The following is a 16,782-nucleotide window of genomic DNA, read 5'->3' as shown; positions in this document are numbered from 1 at the left end:
AGGCTCGAAGTCACGACCTTCAGATTATGAGACTGAGTGTAACGATGGTTTGGAGAGTGCTGCGACAGATGACTAGGAAAAGGAAGGCTGAGTGTATGAAGTTGTGCAACATTGTATTTTTATATTGTAATTCTGTAGTGCAATATAAATTAATTGTATTTTTACATTAATAATGTAAAAAATATTTTACATTATAATAATGTAATATATTTGTGATTTTATAAGCATGGTGGGTATTCCATCAATATTCAGCCTTTACATTTGGGTCAGTCCTGTGAGGAGCAGTGCATTCTTCTGCAGTGCCAAGCAACCTACACTCTGACGGATTTCACAAGAACGCTCTGTGCATTAAAAATCCAAGTCCAGAAGCAAGTCTGGCAAATCTTACCCACTCTGGAAACGTGTGGTGTTCTAAATCAAATTTTGCCATTTTGTTCCCCTTGTGCTCTGGTTCTACTATCTCCTTCTGTCAACCTGTTTCAGATCCCAAGCCTCAGTCACAGTGTCATCTCACAGACAAGTTTCCGTGCAGAATACAAGTCCACAGGAGGTCCTGCTGTCTTCCAGAAGCCAGTGAAGTTCCAGGTGGACATAACATACACAGAAGGGGGAGAGGCGCAGAAGGAGAACGGGATCTATTCTGTCACTTTCACACTCCTATCAGGTAACCGTGGCAAAGCCGTGCGGTGGGTGCAGGCTGGCTCGTTCTTTGCTGAGACAGAACCTGCAAAGAGAGCTCTGCCAGGGAAGGAACATAACTTGTCTTGACCTGGGGGGAGAGTCAGACTGGGCAAGAAGCACGTCAGGAACAAAAATGGTGTTGATCATGCTGGGAGGGAAAGAGATTCCCAAAGAGGTGAAGCTGCCGCCACCGTGATTAGCACTAAAATGCCTGCTCTGTGCATCGGATTTGAGCCCTCCCTGTGCTGTCTCCTTGTTTCACACAAAGGTCTCGGTGTCTCGGCTGGGCACCGTGAGGCCGCTGGAACAGAAACGTGCAGTCACCTGTTGTGGTTTGACCCTTTTCTTCTGGGTAGCCACATGGCCCCCCATGGGGCTAAACCAAACCAGCCAACCAACCCCCCCTTGCTGTCTTTACCAAAGAACACAAAAGCCATCCTCCCTCCTGCTAGCTCCAGCACAGCACGGTCCCTGTTCACGGGGGGGGGGGGCTGCACCAGAGTTCCTCAGAGCCGTGCCGTTGCCCGAAGGACAGATACGCTCTTGGGGACAAGGCTGAAGGGCAGACGCTTGTGATCCTTCCCCTCCAGCCCCTGGGTTGTGTGAGGATTTGGCTCCTGCTCCTCTCACGGCCGTTTGTGCCTCTTCTCTCCTCGCAGGTCCGAGCCGTCGTTTTAAGAGGGTAGTAGAAACCATTCAGGCACAGTTGTTAAGCACACATGACCAGCCTTCAGTGCAGCAGTTATCAGGTAAGTAGTTTCTACTGTTGAGCACCTCGCTTCAGCAGGGACAGGAAGGTCAAGTGCCTCTCGGTACCAGGAGGCGGAGGGAGGCCATCCCTCTGATTACAGCAAGCGACGAGCTCCGTTCAGACAGAGCAGTAACTCCCCACACCCACCCTGCTCCTCCCTCTCTCATTCCCACGCCAGTACTCCCAGTGCATTCCCCAGCTGAACAGCTTCTGCCCTCCTCCCACCCAAAGAGCCATTTGCCCACTCCTCCATCCAAAGCTGCATCATCAATAGATCTTCCAGATTTTCTCCAGCTCCAAAATCTCCCAGAACAGGGACATGCTCTAGAAGACACCCAATTTTCAAACCCTTCACACACACTTTAGAAACCTCCAACTTCAGAGGGTCCCAGAACAAAGTTGAGAGCTACTTTTTAACTTAGCCATTAACAGCAGCATTTTGAGGTGGTCAAAAGGTGGCTAATAGTTTCCAGCAGCGTGATCAAATTCTTGGCCTGATACTGTGGTAGCACAAATTATATACTAAGGTTCTGCAGAAGCTATATTTTACCTGTTTTTAAAGTAAATTTCAATTCCTCATGGTGGTCCAGAAAGTCTTACGTGTGTGACCCTGTGCAATGGCATCAATGTGAATCTGCAGGCAAGCCTGAACTGATAATTCAGAAACTGGCCTTATCCCTCCATTATGTAGCACTGTGAACACGAGCGGTGACACACACACACACATGAAAAATTATCAGTGTTAACTCTTCTTTAAAAGGACAGGACAAAGAAGAAGGTGAAAATTGAAAAAGTAAGGAAGCTCAGCTATTGGGAGTTCTTCAGGGAGGGTAAAATGGAGAGAAGCAGAAAGACTGTAACAGGGGGAGAAGTAGGGGCAAGGTAGAGAACAGAGGCTGCAGGAAGAAGACAGAGGCAGGAGGAGTGGGAAGAGTTTTCCCATTGTATGATGATGAAAAGGTAGTAACAATATTATGTGTGAGAGCCAAATTCCACGCTTGACCTTTGTGTGAACAAACCAAGACAAAAGTGGGGGAATGAAGTAGGCATTGCATCCTGCAGTTAAATCCCAGGTGTCCTTGGCTCATTGCACATATGGGTTACATCCTTCTGGTCTAGCAGTAGGGCTTTAACAGCTGAAGATAAAAAACTCCATCTAGAAGAGTGTATGCTTACTCCATGACAGAGAAGTACGCTCAGTTCAGGAAATGCTGTTTTCCACTTTGCTTTTGCCCTGCAGCACTGCCTGACCTTCTGCACGCTGGATTGCAAGGGTGCCCAGCACATGGGTTATTCTGTTAGGAAACGGGAAAGGTGAGGATACGAGAACTATGGTTGATTCAGGTTTTTGCTGTCTGGACTTCTGAAATTAAATCAAACTCAAGGAAGCAACCAGAGTTTTCTGCCAGCCAGCCCTCACTCTTGGGGAGTGCTGGGGCCAAGTGGGAGTGAGGGAAATTAGACAGAAAAGCATCCTTTAAATCTAGTTCATACTACCCCTGCTGCATCAACGATGTTCAGGCATTCCTTGTTTCATAGGGAAGGAAGTGTACCCTTGCTTTCCAGTGAGGAAAAAACTTAAGTAAATAGACGGTGATCTCTCTTAACTTCTTCACCCTAGTATGTGCTAGGTACTGAGGCTCTCTAGAAAGACTTGGACCTTGTTGCACACTTGCACGTGAAGCAAGGCATCTCCCTAAGACAGTCGTATTATAGCAGGAATAAAACCCATTTGTCTGACTAAGGGAGAAGTTTAGGGCAAACTGTGCTGTGACAAATGTATCTGACTTAGTTTTGTTCTGGTTCTAGAATGGAGAAATCATATTATTTTCACTGAATCTCTTTCTATTGCCTAAAGCTACATGAGAGCATGTAATTCTAGCAAGGGAGGTCCAGCCTGATCTTTAACACCAGAGGAACAGACAACTCCACATGCAGCAAAACCAAAGTGGTCTCTTGAAACTTAAAAATGAGAATTCCCTCAGCTAGGGAGTTATCCAGGCAGGATACTCGGGAGAGACAGGATGCCAGACTATCCTGTATCGTATCACCTGACCTGATCAGGAATATTGAAGCAAGTCTCTTGAAAGAGAGAGAAGTAATTCAACCTGAAAATAGGTTGGAGCACGTAGTACAACGAGAAAAGGGGGAAAAGGATTGTTACGAAGAACATACACCTGTGTATCAAAGTAGGGAGACCCCGTGGTTCACATTCCCAGCCAGTCAGAGAGTGATGGGAAACAAAGGGATGAAGGGACAGCAAGAGTTTGCATTCAGCACCTTGCTTAGCTGTGGCTGGGAAGATGTGTGCAGGAGCTTCCTAGAAATTGCCATGGAATTATGCAGCATTTCTCACTAGAAACAAGGCAGAGTCTTCTCTGTTTCTCTTCTTCTCCCATATCCCCAGCCCTGAACACCTCACAGAATTGTGGTGGTTGGACTCCTATTCAGGTGCCTGGTTTGAGGACGCTGTAGGCAGTCCGCTGCTGCAACGGGAGGAGCTCGCAGCTCACCTTGCCTCTCCTCCTCTATCTCTGAGGGTACTGCTGGCTCTGGCCAGCAATACTGGCCCATCATGGGAGATGTTCTTAGGTCATCATGCACAGGTGTATCCTCCGCGCAGTTGTCTCCCCGGCCTTCTAGTTCCAATGGTGTTACAGGCGGGGTGATGAAAACCACCTGTGAAAGGTGCATGCATGTAGAGGAAGGCCTGCAGAAGGGGAAGATTCAATGAACACAGTATAAAGCCTGTAAAGCAAGGCCTGATAAGCACATGGCACTGATAGTCATTCTCTCTCCTGCCCCTCTTTGATCTGTTAAGCAGCATGCCAGCCCACTACGCCGGCTTGCCTGGGTTTCAGAACACACTTTCCTCTTTCTCATTTCCTCCAGCTCACAACAGTGTCTGTAGATGTTGTGTTGCCCATGCATCTGTGTGTGTGTGTATGTGAGCCTGGTATCTACCTGATTTAGGCAGGTGTGTTTCTGTGTCACACTTGAGCACCTTACAATCTCCCTTCCCCCTGGGTATCCCTCCATCCACTTCCATTTTTCCTTCCTAAGACTGGCTGTGCTTATTTCTTCTGGCATACTCTGAAGCAGGAAAATAGCTTCCCTCCCTTACCTGAATAAGTGTAAATAAATGAAATTATCCCAAAAGCTAATGTAATACTTCTAAAATCCACTGTCCAGTTGGCCACGTTTAGTGCAACATATCAGCCTTTGACCTTAACGTTTCAGGACGTTAAATCCGCTGTGGTGTAACTGCTGCGACAATACTGGGTCTCGTGACTGGCATGGAACAAGTAGATAGGGATTGGTTGTTCATTTTTTCTTCCTAATGAAAGAGCTAGAGGCCATCATATGAAAGTAGTGGGATCCTTGTACCAAAAAATTACTGGGAGGCGTGTCTTCATGGAGGGTAAGACCTGTGGAACTCCTCGCTGCAGCAGGTTCCGAATGCGAGGAGCTTGCCAGATGCTCATCTTCCCCTGAGTACTTCTTACTCACAGGAAGGCTGGACAACTCCCTGGATGAGAGATCTTCATGAGGATTGCTAAAGAGAGAAGCCGCAGCAGGCTCGGGAGGTCTCTGACCTGAAAGTGGTGAGGGTGAGGCAGTGCCAGGAGGAAGCGCTCCTGTGCTTCGCCTGCCCTTACGCTCCTGCACGTCTGTGTAGCTGCTGGTGGAGACAGAGCACTAGACACTTTTGGTCTTTGATCTGAACTGGAATAGCTGTCCGTGTGTTCTTGTTACTGGTATGGCAAAAGCCATAAGCCCAGGGAGGCCGTGAAAGGATGGTCCCTTCTGCATCAAGAGCGAGGATTGCTGTCCATGAGAGCAGCTGGGCTTGTCTTGTCCGTGCACAGCTCCGTCCCGGAGCCTTGTACTCTCTACCGAAGTGATCCCTGGGCAGGTCTGCCCTTTAGTGAGATAGAAGGATCTCTCTCCATGGAGGAAAACATCTCAGATTTGTGCCTGTTTCAGCCCAATGCTCTTTCCATTAAATCATAATCTGTTTTCCTCCAATGCCTTTGCACAAAAGAGTAATAGAAACAGCTGGTGAATAGGGACATGCAAAAGCCATCTGTGATCATTCACAGGGTATCAATTTTTATTTCCCTAATATTTTCTTGCCTCTTTGGGCTTTGGTTTTAAGTGTGGGGTGCTGCATATTCTTATTTTTCCCTATTTTCTCATGTTCTGGGCAATCAGCAATACTGAAATAGCTTTTATAACTTCCTCATAATAGGTTTTCTGTTTCTTTATTATATTTAGTAGCTTCTTTTCAGACTTTAGCCGTTAGCGTCTCAAAGTTCAGAGCATCTCAGTGTTACTGCTGGAAATGCCTTTCCTCAGCAGAAACAAGTGTTCAGAGACCATATCCAGCTTCAAAATAGGGCAGCGCAAATTCTTGCTCATTGTGTGTCTCCTGTGTACGCACCCACGCTCCCTCACTGTGCTGGTGTACATCTCAGAAAGCAAAACACATTCACACGACTCCAACGACTTTGCTAGGGTATTGGTCTGTGGATTCTGGGTGTTCATCTTCACGGCTCACAAGGGGTCTAGGCTGGCCAATTTGCTACAAAAAATGTGTAAGAAACATACGGTTTCTAAATGTGTGATGGGTTTTATCGTCAAGACAGAAAAGGGAGTGAGGAGCAAATGAAGTGCTTTGCAAGGTGAACCTCCAGCTGCCGACTCAAAACAGACCTATGCAAATGCCAGCTTGGAATTGGAACACGTCAGTTTTATCCGGTGCTCATCCAGGTCCCAGGTTTATAATTTCCTGCATTCTTGTGCGATCCTTCACATCTTGCCACTCTTGTAGCGTCTGGGGCAATCACTTCATCTTGCTCTCGTGGTTCCCACCTACAAAAGGTGCCATGTAATGCCTGGTTGGATTGGCAGAGCACTGTTTGTTTGGTAAAGAGCTTTAGTACTGATACTGAACAGCCTTCATTAAAATTAACTGAATAGTCCTGAAATGAAGCATGTGGAAAAAAGTCCAAGCTCTCCAGAGTTTTGATAGGAGAGCAGTGCATTTCAAATAGGCACCCAAACACCAGGGAATTCCAACTAAATGATAACTGCCTTGGACCAGAGGAGCTGGTGGCTCCCTTGACATCGTCTCCCTTAATGGAAATGTTTACTGGGGACTATGAGCATCTGGCAGGAGATGCTCAGTGCTTTCTGGGACCTAGCCCAGTGTTTGGAGATCTCAGGGGAGCAGCTGTTTGGGTGAGATTTTCTGGGCTGGGACAAGTCTCAGTCTCACAGATATCAGAAGCATCACAAACTAGGCAGCTTGATTGTGAAATTTATGTAAGACAGAAACACAGAAATTAAAAGAAAATTGGGAAAGAAAGCTCAGCAGAACACTAGCACTTTTTAATGGATTCAGAGCTTGTTTAGCCTTTTGAAGGAAGGTCTTGCTTTAACCAAAGCGTTTTCCATCTGTTAATGAACTGTACTGGGTGTCATTTGTGAGGGTGCTTGGTCAAATCCAAAGCATGAGTGACTGCCAGCAATCTCTGTGAAATAAGGAATTGCCTTGTCATCAGAAGGATTGAGATCTGACACTGACACTATGCTTTAATTAAAAAATGAAACAGCACACGTTAAAAATGCAGTTAGATGACCCATCAACACTTCTCAGACAGCTAAAAGCCTTTGGGCCTTGGCTTTATTCATCCCGCCGAACACCTGGATCCCACAGTCACTGGGTGATGGATTATTATCCATGAGCAGAAGCTGACAGCCAAGAGTCTAAGTCTTTCTAATTAGAATGAAAATTCTACTTTAAAATGATGAAAGATTTTATCATATAGAAGAGTATTTACTAAAGCAGATGTTACAATATGATGGAAATTAAAGAAGTATTAAAGTAATTATAACAGAGAAGCTGAAGGCATATTAACTCCGTTATTCTTTCAGGCAATGTGGCATGAGCTGCTGTGTCTGGTGCGCTCATGTTTGCTGTGCCTTAGGAATGGGGGGAAAACCACCTGCTCATGGGTTGGAAAGACATTAAAAATAAATAAATTCCCTCGCAGTTTCTGGGACTGGCCATGGCAATGTAGAGAATGCAAATTATAGTTGTGTCTAGAAGTTTTAAGAAAGACAAATAAGAGGTTTTATTAGCATTACTTTGATATTTTTCCATGGTCTTTTATTTCAAGAAAGGGTTTGTGTTTTTCCCTCTCCATCAAAACCAATTCTATAACCTGCAAACCTAGTTTTTAGGAACAAAATGAAGTACAGAGCCCAAGATGTTATGCAGTCAAAAAGTCAACGTTACAATCCTTTTTTTCCTGGTGTAGATCTGTCAGTTTGCATTCTGATCACACAATTAATGTATGTAGACCTGTTACACAGTTAGCTTTAGATGAAATACTAAAAAGAGCTATACTGATTGCGAGTGACTTGGAAAAAAAAACGGTATTCTGAAGTATTAAGGAGACACGATGATTTTTAATTTGCTAAAATGAACAAGAAAACAGAAATACCCATTTCAGGAGAATCTTAGTAAACCAGTCACAATGTTTACATGCTCTGACATGATCCAAATACTGCCTTTGTTGTTTCCAGACTGCTAGTTAGCTGTGTGGCCAGTCAGTCTGGACAGGCTTGAGGGGGAAATTCCAGGTGTTGGAGTCAGAAGCAATCTTGTGGTCATATTTGAGGCTTTCCTTGCTCTTGGGTGTTTTTTCAAAGCGTAGGTTCTGCTAATGATTGGGTGAATGCCCTGAGCTCTACCACTATGGACGTGTGTTGCACTGCGGTATGGCAAAGTGTAGGTGACTCAGAGGGAGCTGGACAGGAACCACTAAAAGGCATGAGGCCACAAACTTCTCCAAGTTATTAAAGGAAAAAAAAAAACAATACAAACTCCTAATCGCGACTTCTGATCATTGGCTTAGTCAGCAGCTGTGGGTACTTCTTAAACTTGTTTGGCATCTTCAGGGAGAGATGTAATTTGGGGGCTTAATCTGCCCAGATTCAGTCAGAGCAGCCAAAGAATTTCTGAGGCAGGGAAGCACCTGGCTCTGACACCTCGGATGCCTCGTCCCAGTTCTTGAAGCCTCCCTTCTCCTTCACCTCCTTCCTTTCCCCCCTTTCTCTTTTTCTCAGTCTTGTGCCTTTCTGAGAGACCTTCTGTGGGTATGATCTCCCACCGACCAGCCTGCCTCTGACCCTGGGGACGGCGAGCGTGTCGTTGCTGCTCAGGTGCCTGGAGCAGCATCACCAGCCTGAGCACCTGCCCGCTGCGCTCCACGTTCCCCCAGCTGGTCTGTGCGGCTCGGGTCTGGCTGCAGCAGCAAACACACGCATCCACACGCTTCTAGCACGGGTTCAGCTTACCGGGGCGCATCGAGCAGCCCTTCCCCCTTCTCGGTATTGCTTTCCTCGGTTTTTAAGGGCAGGAATGCTGAGAGCGGATCCCTCCCTCTGTCCTGCAGACTTCTCAGCAAACAGGGAGTGTAGAGCTTCCCAGCAGTGGGGATTTTCAGCATATGTGTGCGTGTTTCCAAGAAGCCCAATTCTTGAATACCAAAGTGTTCATCGAGAGGCCAGGCCAGAGGCAACCTGAGACCGCACTGGGTGCTGTAACTGTTAGCCTTGCTCAGCACCGAGTGCTCCCCTTCACCCAGCACTCGTGGACACAACAATTTACACCCCAAACGCGAGGGGATCCTGGCTGACAGCCGCAGATCTGGCTTGCCAGCAGGTTCCACATGGAAGTGTCCAGCAGGGCTGGTCCTTTCTGCTTCGAAGCTGACACGTAGAGCTCCTTCTGCTTACCGCACCTGAGTAAGTAGCGCTCAGAGGCTGTGGCAATGGGAGCTATACACAAAGTGGACAGTAACGTCTTAGGGCCAGATTCTGCCACCCTTTCCAGAAGTAATTCCATTGCCTGGGAAGAGCGGTGTTTAAAGCAAGAGGAGTAAGAGACTACACATGAATGAGAGAGGCAGAGTTTTGTTCATACTTGGACGTTATCCTTTGGGGTCTAAAAGATGTTTTTGAGCTGCGTAAGTAGCCTTCTCTTTCCACGTCCAACAGCACAGTGCTGCATTTCCTCCTCCCTCCGGGTTTTTGGTGCATGTAGGTCAGCTGGCTGGGCATGTCCTGACTGTTGCAAGCTAACTTGCAAAGCTGGCCAGGTGAAAGAGTGTATTGGAGGCTTTTAGTTTGCTAATGTAGCGGCAGAGTATTTCCCATGTCTCATCGATACCTATAGCTCCGATAAAGAGGTGAGTGGAAGCAGCGGGGCTGGGGCAGCATCCCCTCAGCCACAGGGCCAGGTTTGCACTGGCGCACAGTGGGTGGCAGAATTTGGCCTGGGTTGTGTAAAGACAGAGATGTGTACATGTTTCCTGCTTCAGGTAATAATGTGCTAAGTTACTACTTTATGCACAGAGGTGTGGAAACCTTTTTTTATGTTTTTCCCTCCCTCCCTCCTCTTTCCGTTCTGTGATCCAGACACCACTAACTGTATGGAGTTGATGACTGGCAGACTTTCCAAATGTGGTAAGAACTTCCTTCCCTTCTGCCTTTTCTCCTTCCCCAGCCCCTGCTGAGCAACATAATAATGCGCCGTCCTCTCCCTTCCACCTGTTCCCCTTCCCTACCCCTGCTCCCCACGCTCTTTCAAGACTGCCCACCCCCTAACAGCCCGCTGTGTCTTTCACTTACCTGGTGGACACGAGCCTGTACCCCTTCTTCTGCTCCTCCCCATCCATGCACAGATGCACAGGCTCCGCCACAGCTTTCCCCTTCATAGCACAAGTGTGTGGTGTTGCACTGGAGATTCCCTCCCTCACTGTAACCCAGGCCAGTGATTTTCTTTTTCTTTCCTGTTTTTTTTTACCTCTTTTGTTTACTTGCTGCCGTTGATACATGATTCTTCGGTGCCTTTTCTACAGTGAAGGTGAATGCTGCCCTGCTAGCTACTGTGTCCCTTGGTTTCCCGCTATTTATTGAGACAGGATTGCTATGTTATTTAGTTCCATTTTGCATCCACTCCCTTCTTCCCCAGATATCCTTGGGGTAAGACCCTTTTAAATCTTCTGTAGGGCCCATTGCATATTATCTGTCAGACACTTAGCTAGTGTAAATTGTTATAGTTCCAGTCTGGGCTTGGGGAAGGATGTTGTGTCTCTAGCTGGAGGAGTAGCAAACCTACTGGAGATTCAGAATTTTGCTAGGAATGAGGAAAAAAAGAGTTTCTTCCAAAACTTGCAGCTCAACTTGCTTGGACTTCCGTGAATTTTGGTTAACTTGTCCCTTGCCTTCCCTCCCCTCTATCCACACGTGGAGTGTATTCTTTCTTTCATTACCTGTGCCCCTCCTGACACCTCCAAATACAATACCCAAATACTGTAAGAGAGGTTTTTGTCTCATTTCTTGTACGGAAAGGTTCTGTACAAGAGAACTCTGTTCTCTGTAGGTTTCCCGTCTGGTGCCTAGGTAGAGTTCAGATATCTGTGGGAAAGGGAGCACAAGCTGTTGAGAAGTCATCACTGAGCTAGTACCACTCTCCAGCTGGACCTGCAGCTCCTGTGTCATCTCTTTGTAAACTTCTGGAGTTGTTGTGGAGTCTGTAACAACAAAGGAAGGTTGGCGCGGTGGAGATAGTATTAGGTTTATGCATGTGTGACTGAGGCAGGATTTGGCCCGTTTCTTGTGTTTCAGGTGATCTCTTTCCCTTAAGTTGCAGCTTTGCTGGCGGGAGTCTTTTCTTTGCTCTGAGAGGAGCTTGTTTACTTTCTGATTTGAGTTTTCTGGCTTATACTATTTCGGATCTCCTTGTGAAAACTCATTTAAGTTGTAGGCAGACCTCCCAGCTTCTTCTTGAAGTCTTCAGACAGCAAATCCCTCTTCTCCCTCAAGTCTTTGTTTCTTGCCTGGATCAGGCATTCACATCATATGGAAATACTGAAACGCTGATTCTGCTGATTGCTTGCAAGTTATTTGAGCTGTACAGATAAGCAGCCAATGCTCTGCGTTCTCTAAATAGAGAGCATTACTGCCCACTCCCATTTCAGGCAAACCCTCCAGCTGTCACAGTGTCAGCATCAATCCAACAAGTGACAAAGAGGACAAGGTGAAGGCCAGCAGGGACACTATTCAGTGGCAGCTACAGCACAGACAGAACACATACATCCATCCAGAAAGAGAAAGGATGGGCTATAGGGCTTTAATGGAGCTGCTTGCTTTAAATCATATTCCTGTTGGTGTGCTCACACGCGACATAAGCAGTGGTGAGGGCACCGTGCTGAATTCCACCCTCCCGTACGAATGAAGAGCTATTTTGTGTGCAGGAGAGCTCACCCGCAAGGTGGACAGGGGAGGGAAAGGGAATGACACCAGCAATTAGCCTGTTGTTGGTGAACTGTCCTCTATGGCTTTGAGGACAGGGAACCCCCCGTGAAGTTGATGCAGTGTTCAGCTAGTAACAACAAATAGTGTAAGAAAAACTATACCGTGTGGGGCTTTTGACCTCATCATTGTTCTGTATTCTGAGAGTGAGCACAGGGGGTCATTCCTGCGGAAGAGTTAACACTGGAGCAGGAAGAGCTGCCCAGATGCTTGATGCCTGGCTCAGCCATGGGAAAGCTCTGGTGGGAATACGGAATGTCTTTTCACCCACTATAAACCATTGAATGTTGTAATTAACAGCAAAGCAAATTTATTTAGTCCTTTAAACGTTATCTCATCTGCTAGCAGCGCTCATCAATCTGAGAAGTGACTTTGCATATAGCCATTGGCACTGAAAAACAAGTTAATGTTGAGCAGCAGAGGTATGTCATAGGAGCTGCCAATATCCGAATGATGTAATAGCTGCTGTATCAAACCTTACCTGTGCACACTAGAAAGCTGCTGCCAATTCTTAGTATTTCACAACAGTAGAAAATAATTTGGCTCGTTATAAAGTTGAAATGCACATTGGGGTGGAATATTTTAGTCTACGTTTCCACCCATTTAAGCAGGGAAATGGGCATTTCCGTTGTCAGAAAGACTCAACTGGTTTCCCTGAAGTCTTTCATATCTGTTTGTAAGATTAAATTTACCTTGTAAAAATTAAAACCTTTACCTTTAAAATGCAGCTGTAACCTGAAAACCGCCTCTAGGAGTGATGCCTTCCGACTTTGCTGATCTATTCCTTGTGTGTATTCAGAGCCAAATCAGTTTAGTGACAAATGAGCTTTACCACCTTATGTGCTGCAGTTAAGCCTTAGAAAGTCAACACAGCTGTAAAAGAACATGCTGGATTCTGTTTCTTTTGAGGCAGGATTGAGATGTTTACTACCATCTAATCTGGTATTTATGTCTGTCTCACTGCAGAGTACATTGTATAATTGACAATGAGGTTCTAATAGGTTCCACAGAGCCTTTACATTAAAAAAAAAAAAAATCAAGATAATACACAAACTGGAAAACCCTCCAGCTTCAGCCACGAAGCGGGGAATTAGAAAGCATCATTGTAGATTGGGCACATGGGACCTGGAGCCATTGATGCACCACACAGAAGCCCACCGTGCCATTTCAGTAGTCCTTGTTCAGAAAAACATCTGTCTGTACAGACCTTAACGGCTTTAAGTCCTTTAGGTAGTGAGCTGAGAATTTCTTGGAGTGGTTGACTCTAGTAGTAAAGCTGGTGTCTGGCCTTTGATAGCTCCCCTTCCCAGCCATCCCCTCTTTTTGGGGGTCCTTAGGCAGTATTTTTTGCCAAGGGGCTGGCTGCTGGCAGGAGGCTCAGCGAAGCCTTCCTGGTTCTTGACCTTCACCTTCCGAGAAGCACCAGGGAGCCTGTAAACTTTCCAGTCTCCACGCTGTAGCTGTCTGGGGCTAATTTTACTTCCAAGTGAAGCAATCTTGGCTTGTTGGTTTCCATCCCTCATGACTCTCAGGGGAGTCTTCGCTTGCATCAGCGGCACTTCCATGGAACTGGATGATGGTAAGAGGAGGAAAAGGTCAGTACATCTGACTAGTACAGCTCCAGTCACATCACGCTATCATGTTAGGCACTGCACAAACGTAGGTTCCTGCAAAGTCTTAGACCATAACCCTGGGACAACAAATGTTTATTTGTAAATATCCTGTGTTGCTGCTTACAATTCAAAACCTTGATTCCTTGCACCAGAGTTAAACAAAAAGCTTTACAGATCCTTGTGTGTACCAGCAGCCATCACCAAAATGATCTGATCGAAGCAGAAACTACTCCACTTGCCTTTCAGATCTTTCATATTATAACAGAAAAAGGAAGTTTACAGAATGTGGAAAGGGAGCAGGCCACTTGGGAGGAATATAGGGATGTTGTCAGAGTATGTAGGGCTGCGACAAAGAAAGCTAAGGTCCATTTGGAATTAAATCTGGCGGGGGATGTCGAGGTCAACAAGAAGGGCTTCTTCAAGTAGGACAATGTCAAGAGGTCCCTTCCAACCCCAGCCATTCTGTGATTCTCTGATCTTCCCAATGCATCCCACTCACATCTCTTGCTTCCAGTGTTTAGGACTTGACGTAGGTTCCTGTTCAGAGCCATCTGACCTTGTCCCCTATGGCCAGTCATCCTCTGTGCACAGAGCAATTGCACTGCAGTCAAGGCTTCTCTTCGTAGCTCCTCGCAATCACAGTTTGATTCATACAGATGCAAGCCTATCCCAAGCTACTGAAGAAATGAGGGTACATTTTGTAGTTTAAAACTGGTTACATCAGACCTGAGTTGTGGTTGCAGCATGTAGCTCTGTGAGCACTGTTGCACTGTGAAGTGGTCAGAACAGGGGGTTTTTATTAGCATTTCTGGAAAATGTGCTGGCTGCTCGTCTTTCTGAGCATGGCTGATTCTTCTGTCTAAATTATGACCCAAATGAGAGATTAAAGAAAGAAGACCCACCTGAAAGGTCACGTATTCATTCATAACGGGTAGATCATGGTAAGTAAGAGAAGTCAGATTTTCCTGAGCTCAAGCCAGGTTTCCCAGTTATCCTTGCCCATTCCACTAGTATCCTGGGTGGTCCAAATGGATGGATGGCTCCCCCCACACTGTCATCATGCGTCTTCATTCTAGTGTTATGTTGGGGAGACATTTCTTTTCCGGTTCATGACTGAAGTTCTTGCACTGTAGAAGAAGGTAGCAACAAAAATGGCAACTTGGCACTGAAGATGAATCCAGATGTACCGAGCTATTTGGTACATGTCAGAGCCTGTTTGGGCAGCTATGGCTAGATTTGTGCTGCCCAATACAAGATCTTTCCCTCTTTCTCTGTAATAATATTTAATACAGAAAACACAGATATCTTTTTTAATTAGGATCACAGTACTTTATTTATAGCAGGCAGTGCTTCAGGATACTGTATGTGAATATTTGCTTGCTGTGCTAAGCTAAATTTGAGATGACCTCCCTGGAAGATTGAGTCAGAGTTTGAAGGGATTGAATCAGAGGAAATGAGGAGGCAACATTTCACCAGCAGACACAGGTCATTTCTCTCCTTTGGAACAGGTCAGAGAACTTAAAACCCGTAAGATAATACTTGAACATCCATCTGGCAGGAAAGGAAAAAATCATACTACGAAGTGCCAATAGATTTCTGACATTTTTAAAGACAAAAAATCGGAATGAAGCAAGCAGTAGCCTCTGAGAGAATGGGTAGCAGAATACTGTCATCTGCTGTGGCTTTACGAGTGTAGGTCGCCAGCTTCCCCTCTCAGCACACACTTGTGCAGGCAGATCTTTGTCAAAGGACAGGGAGATACAAAGAATTCTTGGGCCGAGTCCTTTACCAGCCAATTTGCCAGAACAGTGTGATTCCAACGGAATCTGGCATCTCTTCATCCCGCCGCAGTCCTTGCCTGCTCCTTCAGTGCCACCAGCTGTCCGAACTATGTATGATTCCCTGCTCCCGTCACCAAGTCTCCTTCGCTGAACTTTACGTGGTGGTGCTGGATCGGGCAGAGCTTTCGCCAGCGAGGGACACGTTTCTTTCCCGATTCATCGCTCATGCCTTAGCTCTGAGAAGGCAGCAGCAAGGAAATAATGCCTCGGCTGTCTGCGTCTTTGCTGCCTGTGTGCACCGTTCCCTGAGTCATTACTCGAGAGCTCCCTGTCTCAGTTACGCTGGCTATGACAGGAGAGGCTGAACTGACCTCAGCTTCTCTGTGCTGGTACGAGAGAGAGAAAAAGTACAAGGTGGAGGCAGAATGGCCTTCTGGATGCATCTGGCTAGCCGTGAATATTGGGCCACCCTCCTGCAAAGGAGGTGGGGTGTTTTAGGGGAGTAAGAACAAGGATGGGTCATGGTGCATTCGGATGTCGGGTTGGTTCAGATCTGCCCGGGTATGTAGTGATTGAAAGTTCCCACCTTCTGCCGGTAGCACAGACACCTGTGCTGACAGTGTGTGATAATCTGAGTAGTTCCTGCCAGCAGTCTGTGCCTGCAAACACTGGTCCCAGTTGGCACTTTCACTGGCAGAGTCCAAGGACTCTGGAACATAAGCTCCTCCGGTGTTACCTTTGGACGTCACCTTTCCCAGGTGCAGCTCAGGTGTCCTGCTAAAACTGGAGTTGTTCTGGGGACTGGCCGTCTCCATTTTCTAGTCCTGAACTGAAATCAAATCAGAACAACTGTCCCATTAGGTTACTAACGGGGGTGGGGGGGAAACATAAATGGGAAAACTTGTTCCGGTCAGTCTGTTGTGACAGTTTATGTTTCTGGTAAAAACCACATCTGTGTGTCTTGAAACACTTTGTGACTTCCTATATTTTTAGACAAGTACCCATCCTGGCATTTCTGCAGTTTGTTCAGCTCACTTCAGGTGGCCTAGGATGGGTTCACAGACCAGGAGGAGGTTCTGTGTGGTGGCCTCCAGCAAGGCATTGCAATGGCCTTTCTGTCACCCTTCTGCAGTCTTCTGCAGGGGTCTTCCTCCAGCGTTAGAAACAAAAAAATATTTCTGTAGCCTTCTTCAGCAGTCGGTGAGCTTGTTGAGGTACCTCTCTGATCTGTATTTGTACAATGCCTAGGCTGGGGGCTCCATAGTCTAGAGGAAGACCCCTACGTGATATTACAACTAAACAAAGAGGAACGGGCCAATTTTTTCTGTCATGCCTTTCACAGCATATACTCTTGGAGTGCGTTGTGTATTTTAAGTGTTCTGTTTTCAAAGGTAGAAGGGACTCTGCCAACAGGAACCAAACAAACAGGCAAAAATTTCCTGGTCCTCACAGGGAGGGCTAGAACTCTGTCAAAGTAGTAAAATGCGTGTGAAAGGGAATGGATGATCACCCGTCAAGAGAGTGTTTCCATGCTCCGTGTGAACAGAGTTGGATTTTTGTTACACGA

General features: G+C 46.4%; 1 protein-coding gene across 16 annotated transcripts in view; it reads left to right on the top strand.

Moving 5' to 3' along the window:
* BRSK2 (BR serine/threonine kinase 2) overlaps nt 1–16,782 on the top strand; it is a 313,750-nt gene that overhangs the window by 290,984 nt on the left and 5,984 nt on the right. For 10 of the 16 annotated variants that reach the window (XM_037402757.1, XM_037402770.1, XM_037402761.1 and 7 more), the window contains 3 exons: nt 484–664; nt 1,341–1,430; nt 9,923–9,970. In XM_037402757.1, the coding sequence (XP_037258654.1) occupies nt 484–664; nt 1,341–1,430; nt 9,923–9,970 (319 nt within the window). The remainder of the gene's footprint in view (nt 1–483; nt 665–1,340; nt 1,431–9,922; nt 9,971–16,782) is intronic. The other 6 variants (XM_037402762.1, XM_037402760.1, XM_037402764.1 and 3 more) reach the window with 1 other exon arrangement.

This window comes from Falco rusticolus, chromosome 10, assembly GCF_015220075.1.
Source record: "Falco rusticolus isolate bFalRus1 chromosome 10, bFalRus1.pri, whole genome shotgun sequence".
Classification (NCBI taxonomy): Eukaryota; Metazoa; Chordata; class Aves; order Falconiformes; family Falconidae; genus Falco; species Falco rusticolus.
Note: the sequence above shows the minus strand (reverse complement) of the source record. Positions and strands in the feature narration are given on the sequence as shown.